Source organism: Somniosus microcephalus, chromosome 7 (genome assembly GCF_052327205.1).
Source record: "Somniosus microcephalus isolate GS21.2 chromosome 7, FLI_Smic_1.0, whole genome shotgun sequence".
Classification (NCBI taxonomy): Eukaryota; Metazoa; Chordata; class Chondrichthyes; order Squaliformes; family Somniosidae; genus Somniosus; species Somniosus microcephalus.
Window position 1 is genome coordinate 262910439 of NC_140993.1, and position 17807 is coordinate 262928245.

Here is a 17807-nt window from a genome sequence, read left to right on the forward strand (position 1 = left end):
CCTTGGGACGTTTTACTACATTAAAGGAGCTATATAAATGCAATGCTGATAACAGCACCAACTCATGTTGAGGTATTCCGCCACAGATACCAACAGTATGAATATGGAGTTAGCAGCTCTCATTGTATTAAAAGGGTGTATTCCAGGTCGGCACAAGAGATTTTCCAAAGATCCAACAACTCAGCTGATTTTTGCCGGGTTGGGGGGTCTTCTGCACCAATACTGCTTTGGTCAGGGGCAATGCTCCCTGTGAGCTGCGCTTTGTTCTGCAGCCTGTTTCTTTTCATGGGCAGTCCGTTTAAAGTTCTGCGTAGGCGCGGTATTTACAATGGAGAAGCCAGTGCGCAGCCTGCGTGGGACCTTTCCCATTACTGCGCGGCCGCGCCGCTTAGCGGGAACATTTGATCAGGGGCACAGTTTACTATCAACACCTGATTGAAATGTGATGGTGGAGAGCTGTGCTTCCAGTGGGCTCGCACAGGTCTTATGGAAAAAAGTGACTATTGATACAAACAGTTTAAAAGGTTTCATTTAAAAAAGAGTAATTTTTCCCTTTGATGTCAAAAAAAATCTTTTTATATCTACCTGTACTGAAGATCGAAAGTTCTCTTTTAAAACTCACATCTATTCTTTTCTCGTTCTCCCTGTCTAGCAACTGGATCTCCACTCGTGTCCGAAGCCAATTGTTTTCATCATCCATTCCTTCCTTTCAGCAAAGGTTGCACGACTTGGCCTGCTCGCCTGAGATGGGAACACTTGCACAATGAAGGAACGCCTCTCGGAAAGGGGGTCATCGTACAGAACTGGTGCACAATCAGCCAGGGGAGGGCGGTGGGAGTGTCACTGTATGGAGGGGGATATTTAATCTTCAATAGAATCAGACAAATAGTTTATTTAATAGAAGAGAGAAAAAATTTTGTAACAACCTGAAATGAATTTTAAAGGCACCTCGCTGCTTTTATAACAAGAAACTTTGCTTTCTTTTCTACGACTGTTGTGAGAAGTCTAATAACTTTGTCATCGTCGGTACAGAAAATCATAATATCTTCTCCATCAGATTCAAAAATTAAAAAGAAAAATCACAGCAATACTGTTTGTCTAATGTTATGCCTAATTCCTATTTGCCCCGCTGTGTCATATGAAGAAAACCCCTATCATTTCTGTCAGTGAATTTTCCTTATAATTTTACCAGACCTCTAGCAAGGCTGTTGTCAATTAGTTTTTATAAATATGTACAATGAGAGTTCAGTTTAAATCACATTATATCTATGTAAAAAAAAAATTGAAGCTTCCTTTCTTCATTTTAAAGTTGATCAAAAGGGGAATAGTGGAGTGAATAATGCTGCAACTCCACTGCTTCTGCCCAATTGCAAATTTCTAACAGTCTTGTATTAGCTGAATCTTGGCTTGTGGTAATGTGCTCGTTTCACACATGACTAATTTATTTAGAACTCTTCAAACTTTTCACTAATAACAGGCCAATATTTGTCCCTCAACCAACATCACAAAAAAAAACAGATGATCTGATCATTATCACATTGCAGTTTGTGGGAGCTTGCTGTGTGCAGATTGGCTGCTGCCTTTCCTACATTACAGCAGTGACTGCACTCCAAAAAGTACTTCAATGGCGGTAAAGCGCTTTGGGACATCCTGAGGTCATGAAAGGCGCTATACCAATGCAAGTCCTTTTAATAATTTGAAACATTATCATAAGTCCTCGGTCAGGTGATGCTCCAATCTGTCATGTTTGTGGAGTTCCTTCAAACAAACGGGCTAGTTAATGAACAAACTAGTTTAACTTAAAAGCTGTAGCGCCCTGCAAAGAACACTTGTGGTTGGGGGGGGGCGCGGGTGATGTGTGTCAATTCTAACTGTTCCCGCTGGGTGGGAAACCGATCGCTCGCCCATTTTACACCTCCCGTTCAATTTTTTTCCCCAATTGAATTCAGCCGATCTGCTGCCACCCAGCCAGGAAGAGTTAAAAATCGACTGCGCATTTAGATAGGCATCCATTTAAAATGGCAGGTTTCTGCACCCTTGTCGTTTCACAAGCAGTCTGATGTTTGCGTTTTTCCCCCCCCAGTTGTAAAGGATAGGTTCTGATGGTTTGGCACATTCAGGTGCTATGTTTGAGAGAGGAAATGGACAAGTGTGTTTGTGCAGGAGGGAAGGAAATAAGAGCCTCACAACTGGGCAAAGGATGGTGGGCAGGTGGAACTTTTTGCCTCTCCATTTTTTAAAATATCATATATACCCTGTTTACAGTGGGTGATGCATATACTTCTCTCTTTTCTCACTTGATGTAGTTTTATTTGTGAGGAGGCTCTGTAGCTCCCAAACAAATCATACGGTTTTAGAAAAATCCTGTCATCTATTTACTTAGCAATGTTTATACAAAGCATTTTTTTTTGTCTAATGAGCCAATTCCTGATGCTTTAAGGACCCAGCGTTTGGCTACTTCTCCCTCAGAGGAGTAATGGAAGATCCTGGGAGCGCGGTGGAGTCGTCACTGTGTAGTTAGCAGAGTTGTAGCTTTTTGGGAGGCCATGTCATCAGTAATGCTACCTTTACTTCTTTTAAGCTTTTATATTTAAAAATGAATAACTGATCTGATTTTATTGCACCTAAAAAAGCTAAAATTTTAAACAAGTGGGGCCATCACTGGCTTTAACAGATCAACTAATCATTTAGTGTTATTGTAAGAGGATTTTTACCGCCCCCCCCCCCCTCCTAAAATGTTCAGTAGACTAAATTAGAGAGTCAAATGGCTTCCGAACAATCCTAAGTTCTAAATGTAGGCCTGAACTTGACAGCACGTGCATTTGATAGTACATGGACTTACAGTTGGGAGTTATTCAGGTGTATGAATTGTCTTGGCTAAAATTGTTTAGACTAGGGTTAGTTTCAGCTGTCATAGGTAGAATGAACTTTTAACATTTTAACAGAGGCCAGTCACCTCTTGACAAAAATGTGAAACTTTGTGTGTTGCACACAGGCTTGTGTCCTTGCAAAATAACCGTTCCAGGTTAAACCTTCTACCAACATTATAGATTATAAGGGAGGAGGACAGGTGGGTGGGAAAGAAGAAAAACATAGCGGAGGTTTGTGCTGAATAATAGCATCACAATGGTTTGCAGCTCGACTTGGATCTAACTTGCTCCAAAATGTAAGAACTACAGAACAAAAAGTACCAGCTAAACCATATTTCAGGTGTGTTTACAGGACAAGATTGGAAAATGTTTAATAAAAAGAATATAATATGGTCAATGTATTAAATATAATTTAATGTTTCAAATAATTATAACTGCCCATTTACTGTATACAGTATATTACTGCTTGAAATTCAGACAAGATATTAAAGCTAGGTGATCTAAAGTTCTGTATGTTGTTATTGAGCCATCTTAATGTTGGTTCAAAAATGTATTGCCACTGTAGCAGCGCTATACTCTTGCACCACAATTTAGCAATGCATTTATCAAATCAAAATCAAATCAACTTTTATTGTCATTGTTAGTGCACAAGTGCAGTACAACAAAATGTAGGCTTGTGGCTCCCGAGAGTGTACATTTGGATTAAGACATTTAAACATTCAACATACATTCAGCTTGTAGTATATTAACATAAATATAACCATAATAAAGTGCATTGGCAGATGTGCAGGCTTTAGAGTTTATTTGTGGAGTTCAGTAGGATGACAGCCCTGGGAAAGAAGCTGTTCCTAAATCTGGTCGTACGGGTGCGAATGCATCTGTAGCATCTCCCAGATGGCAGGAGGGCGAACAGACTGTGGCTGGGGTGGGTAGGGTCTTTGATGATGGACCGTGACCTCCAGAAACAGCGTTTCTGGTATATGTGCTCTATGGTCGGTAGCCGGGTGCCGGTAATGCGTTGGGCAGTTTTGACTACCCGCTGCAGGGCTTTCCAGTCATAGTAGCTACAGCTGCCATACCATACTGTGATACAGTTTGTCAGGATGCTCTCTATTGTGCAGCGGTAAAAGTTAGAGAGGATCAGGGGTGACAGGTTACATCCCTTCAGCCTCCTTAGGAAATATAGGCGCTGCTGGGCCTTCTTCACCAGAGAGGAGGTGTTGAGGGACCAGGAGAGGTCCCTCAACACCTTATACTATGCCTACACTACATTCACGATGATACTCAATTTCCCTAATATCTCAAGATCACAAGATAAGCACAGAAGAGCAAGGCCATTCCGCCTCCTTACTTTCACCCATGCAACTAGTGGTAAAAAGCAGCTTTAAGCATTGCAGACATTTTAAACTGTAACCCTCATTCTAAACAGTGCAACAAGACACATATACAAGAGGAATTAAATGTCACGAAGAAAGGCTGTTTATTGTAGAACCCTTTTCAATCCGAACTAAGTCATATTTTAAAAATGGCCACTGAAACAACAGGTTTCAGTAATTCAATGCTCAAATGTGTTGTGAACGCTCAGTACATTGGACCACAGAGCTGTATAAGTCTGTACTTTAAAATTGTTAACTTACTGTCTTGAAAATCCAGTAAAACTTTTTTGTTATCAAGTATTCAGAGAGCTGGAAACTAAATCTGCATCCAATTTATGTACTGCTTGACAAGGACTTGTGATCTTTAAAAATTCAGGATTAGATTCGGTTAGATTTCAACAATTTACAAGTAACTTTATTAAACAAATTAGCTTAGTAGGAACTTTGACCATATGCAATTACTAAGTCAAGCTCTTGGAGCCATGTGTTCATCTGTAGTGCATCGAAAACTAGTACAAGAGACCACTGAAACAGCACTAAATTTATTTTGCAACAACTATAGAACACTAAAAATTAATGCACTAGTGCTACATTTAAACATACACACAATAAACATGCCTTTTAATTTTGACCATTCACATAACTCTGTACCTCGAATTATTTCCATAACATTCTCTCAACTTTTAACAAGGCTCTTGCAAGCTTGGGTCAGGTTTATTAGTTTACAGCTATGCTGCAGGTTCTATATTTTTTTTTAAAACTTACAATAAAACACCCACAGCAACTATTTCCAGTTATCTGCACCAATGAATCTGGAGGTATAAATATTAGGCTGCAGTGCTCAAAACACTTACGCCCCAGTGTGTATGGATAGCTGGTAAAGATCAACATTGCTGACAAGGTAACTTTAAGAGAAAAGTATATATTGCTCATTTATTTTAAAAGCAATATTTTTTTTTAAATACCGAGGCAAGCACAGAAACAGGATTTTCGTTTAGCTTTTAATCTGATGATTCAAAGTGAGACTGCAAGTTTTACAGTCAATGCAACTTGTTCAAGGTTAGTAGCACTTTGTGGTTTAACAAAACTTGGAAGAATGCATTTGAGATTGGAGTAGGGAGGCAATCATTTGTTTGAAGGGAAAGGACATTCCATTGAATGCCATTGTAACCCAGTAAAATTAGCATTCTTCCTGAATCCGTAATTGCCATTAGGTCAAAATTGGAAAAAAAAAAATTGCCTTTGCCAGCATAACAGAGGCTACTCTTTCCTGAAACGCTAGTCTGTTACTTATTGGCAACCTCTTGGGGTGAAAGTTTGCAGTGATGCATTGATAAAAAGGCCATCAAAGAAAGAAATGCTGGTTCTACAACGACAAAAAGAAATGATTGTCATCTTTGTTCCATTGCAAAGATTGTGAAGAGCAATCAGTTTTCCGATACTTGCTAGACAGCACTGGCAATATTGTAGGAGACAGAATACAAGACGGGGCAGGGAAGTGAGGGCTAGTGGAGAACAGGAATAAGGCAAACAGAATATATCAGAAGAGAAAAGCGTACATAAAGCACTCAAGTAACGGATGAGATGGTGATGTCAGAGAAAATAATTGCGATGCCACCCAGAGAAAATGAATGAGTCAGTTGAGTGTGCAGCACAGTTGTCAACAGCTCGTTTTGAGCAGGTATCAGTGTTTCAGCTCACGTGGCGATTCCCATATTCAAATTCTTGGGACTGTAAAAAAAAAACTGCCCCACAACACTATACAACTTAAAGTTGCACTGAATTATTTCATCCACTAGAAGCAGCACGCATCATAGTGGGTCTGCATCAGCTTGGGTGAGCCACAATGACAAGACCATCAATCAAATCGTGCATCTCATGTTCATGTGCCTAGACAGCGAGGTGAAATTTGTACATGATGTCCATGGAATTACATAGAATGCACAACATATTCGGCCCAACTGGTCTATGCCAGTATTTATGCTCCACACAAGTCTCCTCCCACCCTACTTCATCTCACCCTATCAGCATAATCTTCCATTCCTTTCTCCCTCGTGCACTTATCCTGCTTCCCCTTAACTGCATCTGTGCTAGTCGCCTCAACCACTCCTTGTGGAAGTGAGTTCCACATTTTCTGCACTGTCTGGGTAAAGAATTCCTTATTGGATTTATTAGTGACTATCTTATTCATGGCCACTGGTTTTGTACTCCCCCAGTACAGTGTATGTGGAAACATACTCTCTACGCCTATCCTATCAAACCCTTTCTTAATCTTAAAGACTCACCCCTCAGCCTTCTCTTTTCTAGAGAAAAGAGCCCCACCCGGTTCCATCTTTCCTGATAGTTATAACCTCTGTGTTCTGGAATCAACCTCTGGAAGCAGATGACACAAAGCTGGGTGGGAGGGTAAGCTGTGAGGAGGATGTCGTGAAACTCCAGTACGATTTGGACAGGTTGGGTGATTGGGCAGAAACATGGCAAATGCACTATAATGTGGATAAATGTGAGGTTATCCACTTTGGTGGCAAAAACAGGAAGGCAGATTATTTGAATGGCAATAGATTGGGAGAAGGGGAAGTGCAAAGAGACCTGGGTGTCCTTGTGCACCAGTCGCTGAAGGCAAGCATGCAGGTGCAGCAGGCAGTTAAGGCGGCAAATGGTATGTTGGCCTTCGTAGTATGTTGGCCTTCGTAGCAAGAGGGTTCGAGTACAGGAACAAGGATGTCTTGCTGCAGTTGTACAGGGCCTTGGTGAGACCACATCTTGAGTATTGTGTGCAGTTTTGGTCACCTTACCTGAGGAAGGACGTTCTTGCCATGGAGGGAGTACAGCGAAGATTCACCAGGCTGATACCTGGGATGGCAGGAATGACGTATGAGGAGAGATTGTGTCGATTGGGCTTATACTCACTGGAGTTTAGAAGATTGAGAGGGGATCTCATCGAAACCTACAAAATTCTGTCAGGTCTGGACAGACTAGATGCAGGAAGGATGTTTCTGATGGCCGGGGAGTCCAGAACCAGGGGTCATAGTCTAAGGATAAGGGGTAAACCATTTAGGACTGAAATGAGGAGGAATTTCTTCACCCAGAGGAGTAGTGAACCTGTGGAATTCTCTGCCACAGAGGAGGGGTGCAGGCCAGCTCATTAAATATATTCAATAAAGAGTTGGATATATTTCTTGAGGCTAAAGGGATCAAGGGATATGGGGAGAAGGCAGGGACAGGGTACTGAATTTGGATGATCAGCCATGATCTCATTGAATGGCGGAGCAGGCTTGAAGGGCCGAATGGCCTACTCCTATCTTCTATGAGTGTTGGTACAATCATGGTGAAGCCATTAGTAGCATGAATAGTTACAGTCACTCTGGTGGTATCATTGCCACTACATGTATTACGCAGTAGCCATATGTACAGGTCATGCACAGATACCACCCAAAAGCTATTGTAAACTGGGAAACAGTATGAGAGTTAGAGAGCAAATTTTGATCAGTGTTACAAGGGTTCTGTAATTAATACCATTCCACTGTAGTATATATTGTACTGGTTTCAGTTTCAATTTTACTGATCTGCCATTAATACCAAAAATACTATACAGTACTGTTGTTAATTATGCTAGACGTCTACATACCTGTGTGGCAGCAGAGAAAGCAGATTAAACCCCAATCATTTCCAAACAAATTGGTATTCAATAATTTTGTACATTTAAATTATTTATAACAGTAATATCATTTCAGCATTTATTAGGTTGCTAAAATAACTGTTCAGAGAAATAAATAAGGCATCAAGTGGAGGCCAATTTTATTCTTGCTCCTGTTTTTATTTTAAAATGGAACATTTTATCAATACATTTTTTGGATAGAATGCCTTCTTGAGGTTAAAAAAAAGCACACAGCCTAGGTTTTAGGTTCTGGGTTGGGGTTATAGGAAAGGCCGATGCCGTTGCAGTGAACAGCGGGGTTAAAGATCATCGGGGAAACCCATCAGCGTTAAGTCAGGTACAGAAAATAATTAAAAAGGCTAATGGAATGTTGGCTCTCAAGAGGGCTGGAATTCAAAGGGGTGGAAGTTATGTTACAGCTGTACAAAGCTGTAGATGGAGTTAAGATACAGATCAGCCATGATCTAATGGAATGGTGGAACAGGCTCGAGGGGCTGAATGGCCTCCTGTTCCTAAATCCACAGAATTATTTTCACAGAAAAGCCAAACAATTGTGGATTAGGACCCCAAAACACTAATAAAAATCATGAAATCTAATGTAACAGAAAAGGATTTAACTTGGTTGCCTTGAAGCAATGGCTTTTTGTCACTGGCCTTTATTCAGGGCTGTTTTCAGTTGTACAATATGTCCCGTTATCAGCTTTTCTGGAAGCTCTTCAGATTCTGAGCTTTGCCATGTTGAAATATCTCAAAGTGTGGAGTTACAAACCTGAATCAAAGTTGGAGAGAAGCAGAGGCAGATGAAACAAAAACATTCTGTTTAATGAAAAAAAAACTTAAAATAAATTCACCCGGTGTCCTTGCTTTAATTCTGATCAGTTTGTGGGGAAGATTTCCTTTTATGCAGTTTAATTGAAGCTACAACCATGGGTGCTCCAGTATATTGTGTCCTTTCATCTCTCGGCCTGTTTGAGCACAACCTACAATGATGGGATGAAAGTCTTCTGTCTGTACAATCTGTAAGGATTCTAAATGAAAGGGGGACTAGGCAGTCTCAACCGAGATCATCAGGGGGGCTTGCCTACTAATCTTGCACCAAACTACTAGTCCCACTTAACACAGCCCATAGTGATGTCTGGTGCAGGAAATATCGACAGTGGTACAATTAGGACTCTTTCATGAGCTGGTGGGTTAAGGCACATTAGTGGGGCAGAGTAGAGGATAAGTGACGTGAGCAGCTAATTTCAATGGTGTTATTTTTTTAAAATTAAAAACTTTATCGTTACTGGAAATGCTCCCAATAATAGCGAGGGGACAAAAAAACTCATTTGAAAACACTAATATGTGGGTGCATACTTTTGTTGCCCCTAAGACTTGATTTCTCCAACACTTTCTTCACAGGCCTGCTCCATGCACAATCTGTAACTCGTCAAGAACTTCCAACACTGGCATCATATTCCTTGCTAATTCTCCCTCACCCAGCACTTCTCTCCTGGACCAGTTCCCCTTCTTTCATGCATCAACTTCAAAAACCCTCGTCCACAGACAGACATCCCTACTTGCATTTTCCACTCTTCTCAATTTGGATTACTGTACATTCCCTCTCCTTCCCCTCCACCAGGGTTTCAAAGCTTTCAGCCAGCATAGCCCTGCTCAAGAAAACTCCTTCCCTAAAACTTCATCTCTCCACATCTTAAAATGCTCTTTATAACCTACCTCTTACAACCTTCTAATTCCTGCTTAGCATATAAATTCCCTCTCTCCCTTCCACCCCACTTTCCTGGTGGCATTTCATAATGTAGTAGGCTGTACATAAAGGTGCTTTTACAGTGCACTTGGCGGGGAGCTACGGTCGTTGGCTCCCAATGCACAGGTCATGCAGTCGGGGTAAACGTGCCAAATTCACAAAACTAGCAGTAGTTCTCAATTTTCCTAGTCGCTAGATTTAGAAAATCCATCAAGTTTACTGGAAAAGTTGCCACTGGCTGCACTAGATCCATACACAAGCTCCTTTTATATTGGGCTTAGTGGGATGCTAAAGTGTAAACTATTGTGTTATTACAAGGTTAAGGTGGAATGAAGTCTAGCACATAATCAAAATCCAAATTTTGAATTAAACTCAAGACTTATAATAAAGGAGGTTAATACCAAAGATTGCAGGATGGAGTTAACAGTACTGAAGAAAGAGAGATTTATAATTATCTTATGGATCATTTATATGGGACAGTTTCTTTGTAACATATTGACTGTGCATTAAAATATGACGATCCCAAGAATTTAATTTAAAATGTCTTTTTTCCTGAAGTTAACACGCCACTAAATTAGACATTACTAATTTCTCAACAGTGTTACAAGTCTGAGCTTCCACTTGTCAATGACAGTGTTGAAATATTTGCTGTTTTTACTGATACATTTTAACATGTTAATTCATTGTATTTATTTATAAAGTTTAAGCATATAATCCACAGGTGATACTTTAATGTGCCTTCAGCTGTCATTTATATATTAAGTACTATGATAAAAGATGAAAGGACTATAGTAAATAGATTATAAATAAGATTGCTACACCATTTAACAAGGCATTAATATTCTTTTGTGAAGACTAAGTTTCACAAATACTCACCATAAGCTATCACCAGCAAAACTATATGTCTCAAACTGTGAATAAAAGCCCACAAATTAAACTTTTTAATTCTATAAAATAGATAGGGAGTAAGCTCACAGCTGTAATTTAGTTGGTGGGGTTCAGCAAACAATTGAAACGTCATATGATTTTTCTGAAGATACAGTCTTGTAAACTCATTCGCGTGTATCCAGTGCTCTCAGTGAAACAATCAAGAGGCAGTTGAGGTATAAAATGGAATTTGGATTTTGTGGACTGCTGTGGGTTATAGTGCAGCAGAAAACCGTCCTGTCCATTTTCTTTTACATTTTTACTTCATTAAATAAAAATCACAAATGTAACTTTTCCCCTTGGCTTTAAGAATACGCTTGATAATTGGTTGTATATAAATGAATACTGAATAAAAGATGATAAACTTTATTTCTATTGTGTTCATTTGCTGCATTACAGGAGTATAACCCACAAAGGAAACTAACTTATGTACAAGTTCACTTTAAGTAATTACATTTTAAACTTAGTTTGCAGGAAACGTACACAACTTTACAGCACAACCAATTAAACAAAATAAATCACTTTGCAAATATCAGATGTTCTTTTGAACTAGTTATTACTAATTCTCAATTCATTGCCCTCCACAGATCAAAAGCTGGGCAAATCAATGACCTGGAAAAAGCAGAGGGACACCAGAAACTTTTTTTTTTTTTAATCAATTAGTTGGGGTACACATCACTTGGCACGTCAAGTCACCTGCAGGATAACTGCCAGGAATAATCTGCACAATTAGACGAAGCTCGAAGGCGCAGACCAGACTGATTACGATATTTTGGCAGATTTGGACTCGGCTCCACGATGGATCGAGAAAATCGTATGGCATTCTGTTCCTAAAGATTTATTTACTGTCCATTATCTTTACATTATTACTGCATAATTTAAAAAAAAATCACAAATACGACTTCCCTAGGTTTGAGAATATGCCTTGTGTGGGAGGTACTGTTCGAGGAGAGTTGCCTGTGGAATTTAGAAGTTTGATAAGAAAGTAAACAGCATAGCAAATTTTGCAAACATTTCTATCTGAAAAGGGGAGTGATGTTGGGTGGTTCCTCAGGTTGGTTTTCCCCATTCTGCTTCAAATGTGTCATCATGTGTTATGTAAACAAGCATCAGTTCAGGTCCACTCCGGTTTAATCTCCATCATTTGATCACTTTTCAAAAGGCTTTGAACAATTTGGATTTTAATATGCTAAAGTTATTAGAAGGGGGTGGAGGAAGGTGGAATTTAATGGACAATACAGCAATTTTGTAAATATAAATTTCTACATTAAGCTGTAGGCTTTACTTTGCAATGCTAGAAAGGACGGTTTTTCCATCCCTCCAGCTGTAATAAGGGACATGGGATTAGTCTCTTCATTGATTCTTCTGCTGTGATAATATCCTCAGGACATTTTACAATATGTGGTAAGGGAGGGTCACATTAGTATCAGTTTAAAAAAATCAAAATGGATCTTTACTCCATTGTAGAACATACCATACCACTGGTATAAGTTGTATACTTTCATCCTTTAATATGCAGGGTGAATTCTAGCTCTAAAAAAGGTGAGAGGGCCGCCATATTTTAATTTAATTTGATGTTGGACAATTGGGTGCTTGCGGTTGTGAAACAAATGCATTTCATGGATTTTTTATACAATCAACATTAACCATAGATTTTTATGCAGCCGCCAATCAGGCACGCGCGCAGCTACAGAAACTAGAAGGTAACGTTCCCGCCAAGCTGCGCAGTGGTCTGGAGGTCCCACGCAGGCCGCTCACCGGCTTTTCAATGGATGAAACCGTGCATGTGCGAAAATTTGAATGGGACCGTGCACGAGAAAAAGAAAGAGGCAATATTGCTGGAAGGATGGATTTAGTTTTGTTTGTTACAGAACAGATCTCTAAAAATGGATCTGGAAAAAGGATACATACTCTAACTTTTAAATGCTGAACTCTGTAAAAACGTAAGATTCAAAGCTTTAACTGGATTATAAAGGTCTTGAGAACAAAAAAGCACATAGGTTCAATACAAAAATAAATGTTTTATTCTCCATGATTATATTGGCATCTAAATAAGTATCCTCTTCATTTTCAGAATAAACTTAGTGAACAAAATTGTTATTAAGGAGGTATGCAACACAATTTTGCATCACAAAGGGACACAGACAGGGCCCCAAAGCCTGGCACTCGATTTAAACCGCCCGGCCCAAAACAGCCCTGGCAAAGCCGGGCTCCCCCCAGCTAGTATTTTTATATTTGTGTACGTCATGCTGATTCCAAGTGCAGAACTGTCCAGAGAAATCCCATCAGATTTAGAGAGAGTCTTCAGTGGAGTTTCCAGTTCCTGAATGAACCCTGGATGTCACTTCTTATCGGCTTTTTCCAACACCCAGTCAATCACCTGAACAAGAAACAGCAGACACATTTGATGCAATTAATTTGTCGATTCCACTGATTTTGACTACCATTGTACAGTCCATCAGTGCAGTCCACTGCTTTACGCAAGGCAACAACAAATTGGTTTTTATACAGCACATTTAACACAGAAAACATCCCAATGCGCTTCACAGGATTTAAGGAATAAATTAAGGGATGCTGAGCCATGGTGAGGGAGTTGGGAAAGGGGACCGAAAGTTGGTTGAAAAGACGGATTTTGAGAAGGTTTTTAAAGCTAGAGAGACAAGTGGAAAGATGGATGGGGCTTAGGGAGTGGCAACTAAAGGCTCTCCCACCAATGGTGGAGCAATGGGGGGAGGGAATGCACAAAAGGCTGGAGTTGAAGGACCAAAGGGTAGGTAGAGTTGCAGAGATTGGGGGTGGCAGAGATTGGGTAGAGCAAGGCCATGAAACCATTTTGGGGGGGGGGGGGGGCGGGGGGGTGCGGGAGAACAAAAAGGCCAATGTAGACCAGCGAGGCAAAAGCTGGACAGGATACAGGCAGTTGGAGCTTGTGAAGGGTGGAGGAAAAAGGCCGACAAAGACGGTCGGAGAACATCTAGCGCAGAGGTGGGTAAGGGTTTCAGTGGCAGTGTGGGCAAGGTAGGGGCTGAGGTAGATGGTATTGCAGAGGGTTAGTAAGCAGTCTTTATGACACAGATGATGTGGGGTTTGAAGGTCAGTTCCTGGTTCAACAGGATACCAAGGATTTGCACCGTTTGGTTCAGAGCAGGTGGTGGGGAGGGGGATGGAGTAAGTGGCAAAGGGAGTAATAGCTCCAGCCCTCCCGATTTTCAGTTAGAGGAAATTTTAACTCATTCATGACTAGATATTAGACAGGCAGTCAGACAGCATAGAAATGGTCATGAGGTTGAGGGAAGTGGTGGAGAGGTGGAACTAGACATCATCAGCATTCATATGATAGCTCACACCATGGCAATGATATCAGAAAGGGGAAGCGTATAGATATGCATGAGGAGGCGGCCAAGGATCCTTGAGGGCTCCAGAGGCAAAGGTGTTTTTGTGGAAGGGGCAAGGGAAGCTGTCAAAAATAATCTATGTATTCCATGTTGAACTAAGAATTAAACTAAATAAAAAAAGTATTTAAACAGTAATTGAAACATGACAATGTAAAAGTACTTTGAATTATATGCCTTATATTGCATGTTATTTGGCTCTTAAGATTGTAGGAGTTCACTTTTTCTCACTTTCTGATATTGGGACACAGCTGCCTTCTGTGAACAGCAACCAACCGTTTATAGGAAATGCTTGTATGATTTTTCAGGAGTGATTGGAGCAAAGGCTGTGTTAATTCAGATTCAATTCATGAACTAGAAAAAAGTCTTGCTGAACTATTGTTCCACAGTGACCATAAAATCTTATTTTCTAAAATCAACTTTTATGTTGTGTTAAATTAATGTTTTCAAAAGTAATTAGAATTTTATTAATTGGAACAGTGGCAATCCAGGGGTTATTTTGGGATGTCCCAGTGGAGCTAGACAAGCTGGCTTAGAGTGACCCGTTAGTTAACAGTGCCATGAAGGGTGAGCAAGCTATGAGCCAATATAATTGCTGCCATGAGTGTGGCAGGGAGAGTCATAGAATCATACAGCACAGGAGGCGGCCATTCGGCCCATCGTGCCTGTGCCAGCTCTTTGGTAGAGCTATCCAATTAATCCCATTCCCCCGCTCTTTCACCATAGCCCTGCAAATTTTTTACCTTCAAGTATTTATCCAATTCTCTTCTGAAAGTTATTAAATCTGCTGCCACCACCATTTCAGGCAGTGCATTCCAGATCATAACAACTCGCTGTGTAAAAAAAGTTTCCTCATGTCTGCCTACCCCATTGATGTTCTGCTGACCCTGGTGCATTTCCCACGGTCAAGTCTCCATCATAAAATATTCAAATTAGTCTGGGGCAGGGGAGGAGTGCAAAAATCATCGCTGCTGCAGAACTTTGGCAGTCGAGTAGCTTAAAGGAGGAAGTGTCCAGCATCTGAGCTCCAGCGCCAGTAGGGGAGAGTGAAATAGTTTGCCCCACAATTGATTGTAGCCTGATTTAATGTTCAAACAGTGTCTGCCAGGCCTGGAAACTTTGGATACCTGCCCTATAGAGGAGTTCTTAGCATCCAACGTGGCAATGATGGAAAATGTGACGCATTAAAACCAATCAATAGACTACGCCTGCAAGTAAGAGAATGTTTCTGATGGAAAATTTGACAGGTAAAAATGGGCAGTGATCCAGCATTAACAGGCCATATTCATTCAACGCTGCCCACATCACCAGCTCTAGATGCGATTTGATTTCTTCCCTTCATCAAGCTAGTTTTAAATTTAGGCTATATTGTATTACCTCCACATACAACATAGGCTCACTATAATAAAGTCATTGGGGGAAAAATTCGATGGGTTGCGCCACCCATTAGCGCCTTAAGAGGGCGCAAGCCAACTAGCACCCGGGCGCGGCACTGCCCACGCCTCCCGCTAAATTCCGCAGGATGTTAGTGGTGGCGCTAACCGTTAGCGCTGGCGCTAACCGTTAGCGCTGTGCCGCTGCCATCATCGGTGTGCGCAGCGCCCCGGCCGCGATATTTGGCAGCTCCCCGATTGACCGCCGGACGCTATGTCCGACGGGGTCAGGGGGGCCTACCTGCGGCCAGGGAGACGCAAATTAAAGGCGAGGTGCGGGGGTGGCCATTTTTGTTGTTGGCCACCTGCCAGCGCTCCCGTCCCCGGCCTCTTGACCCCCCCCCCCCCCAAAACCGGCGGAGGCGGAGTGCCGGCTGCGCTCCAAGAGCCCGGCACTTCTCTTCGGTGCCGGGCTCTTTTGCCTGCACTCCCGATCCTCGGGGGGCCCAGCCGGGCCCCAGATCGCGCTGCACAAGGCCCCTCCCCTTTAAGAAGGGGAGGAAGGCCTGCAATACTGCGGCACGGTATTCACTCGCAGCGCCCCTCCAGTAGCGTCGCGCTTCCCTTTGGGGGCGCAAACGGACAATTTCCGGTGCGGGGGCACGAATGTTTCCGGGGTGCTACTTTTAGCGCCCTGGCGAGGTTAGCACCCCAAACGGGGCTACACTCAATTTCTCCCCCATTGAGTCATTTTGTTTTATTGCACAAAATTCATCTTATTGAATTAGTGTGCTTGCCATTCTGTGGCTGGAACTTGCTTCATGTTCTGCCACAGCATCACAGTACTATCAGTGACATGACCTAATGATATGAATAATAGCTGATAATCGCTAAAATTTGGATACACAATGAGCTAGTTCAGAAATAGCATCCAAAAATTATCGTTTTCCAAGAACTAGCTGATGTCTACTAAGTAGGTCATGGAATAAAATAAAACCAGAGTGGAGAATTTACACTAACCACTGCTACAATTGTCCATTATTTCATTATCCCCTATAATTTCCCTGATTCAATTCGCGCTAACAAGTGCATGCGTTCAGTGAAAATTACAGAAGTAATTATTATAAATACACAGCCATTCTTGGAGTACTGCAATTAACCGCCAACAGTTCCCAATAACTTCAGGGGATGCGATTTAGGGTTGTTGCAGCTGCTTGCATACTATGATATACGTTATAGTGAAGCCACAATATATTCATTGGAACCAATAACTCATTCCCAAGGATAGGAAATTCTCTGCATCTGTCCATTGGAGCTTTCCAAATTCCCTACAAATGTCTAGTGATTACCGGCATAATTTATCTTCACAAATCACAAGCTCCAGCTAGCTGTTACAATTGTAATCGCTAAAACATTAGTCATTTGATGCATCTATTGGCTTGATTTATTGGTTTTCAACTTCTGTTAGTTTTCTTTAAAAAAAAGATACACCTTGGGCCAGAATTTCCAATAATGCCATTGGAACTGAGGCAGGGAGCGACTTCTGCCCAACTTCACGTCATGGTGATGATACTGCCATAAACTGTGGGGTCAGCTAATTTAAATATCCAAAGGCATGCAGGCTGCCCAATACAGCCTGAAACAGCTCAGATACACCAGGAAGAGAGAAGGGGGGGGGGGAAAAGGGGTAGAGGAGGGGCAGATGATCGTCACATTCACGTGGAGGCACCACGAGACAGATGGCAGGGGGTCACAATCTCATGTCATGTCCAATGTCATCCTAAGTGGCAATATCAGAGAAAGATTTTGACACATTGCAGTGTTGTCTGGAGCTGGTGTTGGCACCACGAATATCTGAAACCACCCCTCCCCTAGACAGCGAGGTTCCCAAACCAATCAATACACTCAAAAGTGGATGCATTGACCACTGGCCTCCAAGCACTCAGGGTCTCCAAGGTCAGGTCTTCCCTCCTGCTGATCAGTGGGTACTCAGACCCAGGACCTAGCATGAGTGGCACAGCTAGAGTCCGCCTTCATGATGCTGCCCGCTTTCCTGGTGACAGCTCATATGGCATTTTTTGCCAGCCCTTGTCAGATGCCTGTTCATGTAGGTTAAGATACAGGACTAGACTGTCCACAGACCTGCAGTGGTGAAGTAGCTGATTGAACAGTCCTCCCAGGAGTCTGAGACAAGAGCCACCTTGGTCTAGGACTCATGATACCACATGAAAACAAGCACTTCGCACTCAGGTATCACCTAGAAGCAGCACCAGGAAAGGTTTAAGAATAGCACAGAGAAGTATCAAGAGGAGGCTTGGAGGTAAAAAGCACTTGCAGTAAATATATATGTGATAAGTCCAGTTCTGAAGCAAGTCTGTTTCTGTTCTTTGTTTCGGAGAGGATGTTTGGAGGTCTGTTTGCAATGGAACAGAGTTCCTTCTACTTCTAACTGAACTGTTGCTTC

At 41.7% G+C, this 17807-nt stretch overlaps 2 protein-coding genes across 4 annotated transcripts in view; one reads left to right on the forward strand and one right to left on the reverse strand.

The window, feature by feature from the left end:
- The window catches only part of sntb1 (syntrophin, basic 1), a 152647-nt gene extending 141700 nt beyond the window's left edge, over positions 1-10947 (forward strand). The window contains exon 8 of the mRNA XM_085993688.1: positions 653-10947. Within this exon, the coding sequence (XP_085849814.1) occupies positions 653-745 (93 nt within the window). The 3' untranslated portion in view covers positions 746-10947. The remainder of the gene's footprint in view (positions 1-652) is intronic.
- mtbp (MDM2 binding protein) overlaps positions 8560-17807 on the reverse strand; it is a 104232-nt gene continuing 94984 nt past the window's right edge. For 2 of the 3 annotated variants that reach the window (XM_085993686.1, XM_085993685.1), the window contains exon 22: positions 10929-12958. In XM_085993686.1, the coding sequence (XP_085849812.1) occupies positions 12920-12958 (39 nt within the window). In that variant the 3' untranslated portion in view covers positions 10929-12919. Of the gene's footprint in view, positions 8674-10928; positions 12959-17807 lie in introns of those variants that run through there. The other variant, XM_085993687.1, reaches the window with a different exon arrangement.